Source organism: Schistosoma mansoni, chromosome 5 (genome assembly GCF_000237925.1).
Source record: "Schistosoma mansoni strain Puerto Rico chromosome 5, complete genome".
Classification (NCBI taxonomy): Eukaryota; Metazoa; Platyhelminthes; class Trematoda; order Strigeidida; family Schistosomatidae; genus Schistosoma; species Schistosoma mansoni.
The window spans coordinates 3,775,011-3,777,845 of record NC_031499.1 but is presented as its reverse complement, the minus strand read 5'-3'; the positions used below and the strand labels follow the sequence as shown (position 1 = coordinate 3,777,845).

At 30.5% G+C, this 2,835-nt stretch overlaps 1 protein-coding gene across 1 annotated transcript; it reads right to left on the bottom strand.

The window, feature by feature from the left end:
- Positions 1–1,914: 1,914 nt before the first annotated feature.
- Smp_045640 (hypothetical protein) lies at positions 1,915–2,835 on the bottom strand (the record flags this gene model as incomplete). The annotated part of the gene is made up of 2 exons (XM_018797671.1): positions 1,915–2,067; positions 2,221–2,835. The coding sequence occupies 2 exons, from the start codon at positions 2,833–2,835 to the stop codon at positions 1,915–1,917; spliced, it is 768 nt and encodes a 255-aa protein (XP_018652690.1).

Genomic DNA, 2,835 nt, shown 5'->3' with positions numbered 1-2,835 from the left:
AGTTCTAAAGGTTAAGCGTTCGTAAGCAAGACCAAAGGTCCTGGATTCGAGTTCAACGTGTAGGATGGTGGACGCGTACTGCTGAGGAGTCCCATACGAGGACAAAACAGTTTTTCAGTGCTTCCAAGTTTTTAATGGTGGTTTGAGGTAGACTGACTCGTCATTTCGACCTCGAAAATACTACAATCTCCGCAAATATTTATACTGATATACTCGATATAGTTATAGCTGAAAAATTAAACTAACGTAATTAGAAAATACGATGCTAAAGATTGTATACATTGATTTTGCTATTGAGAAAAGAAACTATAATAGCACATCACTTTGGTGGAGCTCCAAATATTTTCTGTCCGTCATGTAATATATAAATGTCGAAAGCATCTGATTTGATCTATCACAACTCAGTATAAAAATTCATCTACTTACCTGAAAGCTCTATGTAAATCTTAAGCATTTCTGACTCAACAATTCTACCATACCATAGTTTTATTCTTAAAATAACTAGTCGGAAAAAATATTAAATTCAATATTTTCATAAAATTTAACAACCATTTATCACAAAGTTGACTTATAGCTAGCAGTTGAATATTTCATTTGTATATTCATTGGTAATACCTGGTGAATACCTATTATGGATAATATGTATGTATAATGAAACAACTGAATTGTTTCACAATACACTGAGTACAATCATCATTTTTTTAGAATATAGACTAGTTTCTCTTGGATAAAAGGGAAATCATCTCTAGGACATTGGAAAAAGTGTGTATTTTTAATTAGATTTTATCTTACATTCAGCCGGACGATCTGAAAATAGCATATGATCTGGCTCTTCTATCGCACACGCAACAACAAATGTAGAAGAAGACCAGTGTGGCAGCAGTATTGAGTCTCAACATACACAAAGGGAAAAACAAGATTTCCCCATACAACACAACATGCACGAATCAAATCACACTTGATGGAGAAGCTTTGGAAGATGTAAAAACGTTTACATGCCTGGGCAGCATCATTTATGAACACGGTGGATTTTATGCAGATGTGAGGGCGAGGATTGGCAAAGCAAGAGCAGCATATTTACAACTGAAGAACATTTGGAACTCAAAACAATTGTCAACCAACACCAAAGTCAGAATTTTTAATACGAATGTTAATTTGGTTATTTATTCTCTGAAGAAGTGGCTTACACTGAGTCACGAAACGTCAGAAAATCTAATTTCTCTACTCATTGGGATATCACAAATATATTATTTATTTATTAGAATGTCAAGACAGTTTTACTGTATGGGGTGGAAACTTGAATAACTACGAAATCCATCATCCAGAAGATATAAGTGTTTATTAATGGTTGTCTACTCAAAATACTTCGGATCTGTTGGTCAGACATTGTCAGCAACAACCTACTGTGGGAGAGAACAAACCAGATTCTAAAGGAAAAAGAAATCAGGAAGAAGCGCTGTAAGTGGATAGGACACACATTGAAGAAACCACCTAACTGAGTCACAAGGCAAGCCGTCACATGTAATCCTGAAGGCCAAAGGAAAAGAGGAAAACCGAAGAACACATTACTCCGAGAAATGGAGACAGACATGAGAAAAATGAACAACAACTGGATTGAACTAGAAAGGAATATCCAGAAGAGAGTGGATTAGAGAATGCTGGTCGGTGGCCTATAAATCAAACAAAACAATTTCTTTACTCTATTATAAACAGTCATAATATTGAAAATTGATTACTATTAATATAAGATTTAAAACAATTGATACAATTAGATTCGACATACTTAGTGAATTGATGGTGGATAGTTAATTCTTGAACAAGATTATGTCCTGTACTAACTAACATATCAATTGAATCCTTGGAAAATATACATATATACATTAATCAAATAAAAGACTATTATATTATAAACATTCATTTTGTACATTCCGATGAACAATCTATTTTTATTGATGAACTTATTGATTCCATTTTTTTCACATCATTCATAGTTGTAACCATAGCAGCAGTAGCAGTAGCCCAAATCGGTAAAGTACCAGGTAATGATGAATCTTCTATACAATCTTTCTTTATCATATTATCATTACTATTATTATTATTATTATTATGATCATTAATCGATAATAATGAATGATTTCCCATATTTTCATTCTGTATATTATTTAATGTCATAGGTAATTGTTTTGATTTTGAATATAATTTCGATATATTATTTGTTACCATGGTATTAATGAATTGATTATTTTTATTTTTCACAGATTTTTTTAAATTTTCTGTATGTTTTTTTATATGTTGTTTCATTGTATTAGCACGTATAAATGTATAATCACAATTTGGATAACAACAATGAAAATGTTTATTAATTTTATTATTATGACATATAGGACGACGACAATTTATACTAATATCATAATATTCAAAACCATTTTCAATTATATGATATTGATGAAATTCACGACGATGTATATTGATTAAATCTAAATTATTTGTTGCCATATAACATCTTGGTTTAACACAATGATAATGTTGTTCTTGGGTGATATAATATGGACAATTAATATCTGGGCATATTTCACCAGTTAAATATAATTTAACAGCATATTTTATATGTTTAAACGAATTATTATTATAATCATATGGGTTACGTAATATCGTTTTATAATTATGATTATTATCAAATTCTGATGAATCAAAAAACATTGAATAAGTTAAATCAGTAGTATATTTATTATCGATACATAAATGTTCAGGTGGATTAATATGTGGTACATATATATGTTTAGCATATTTTGGTGGTCTACCTCTACGTTTTGAATTGATTAAAGTTGTATCCAT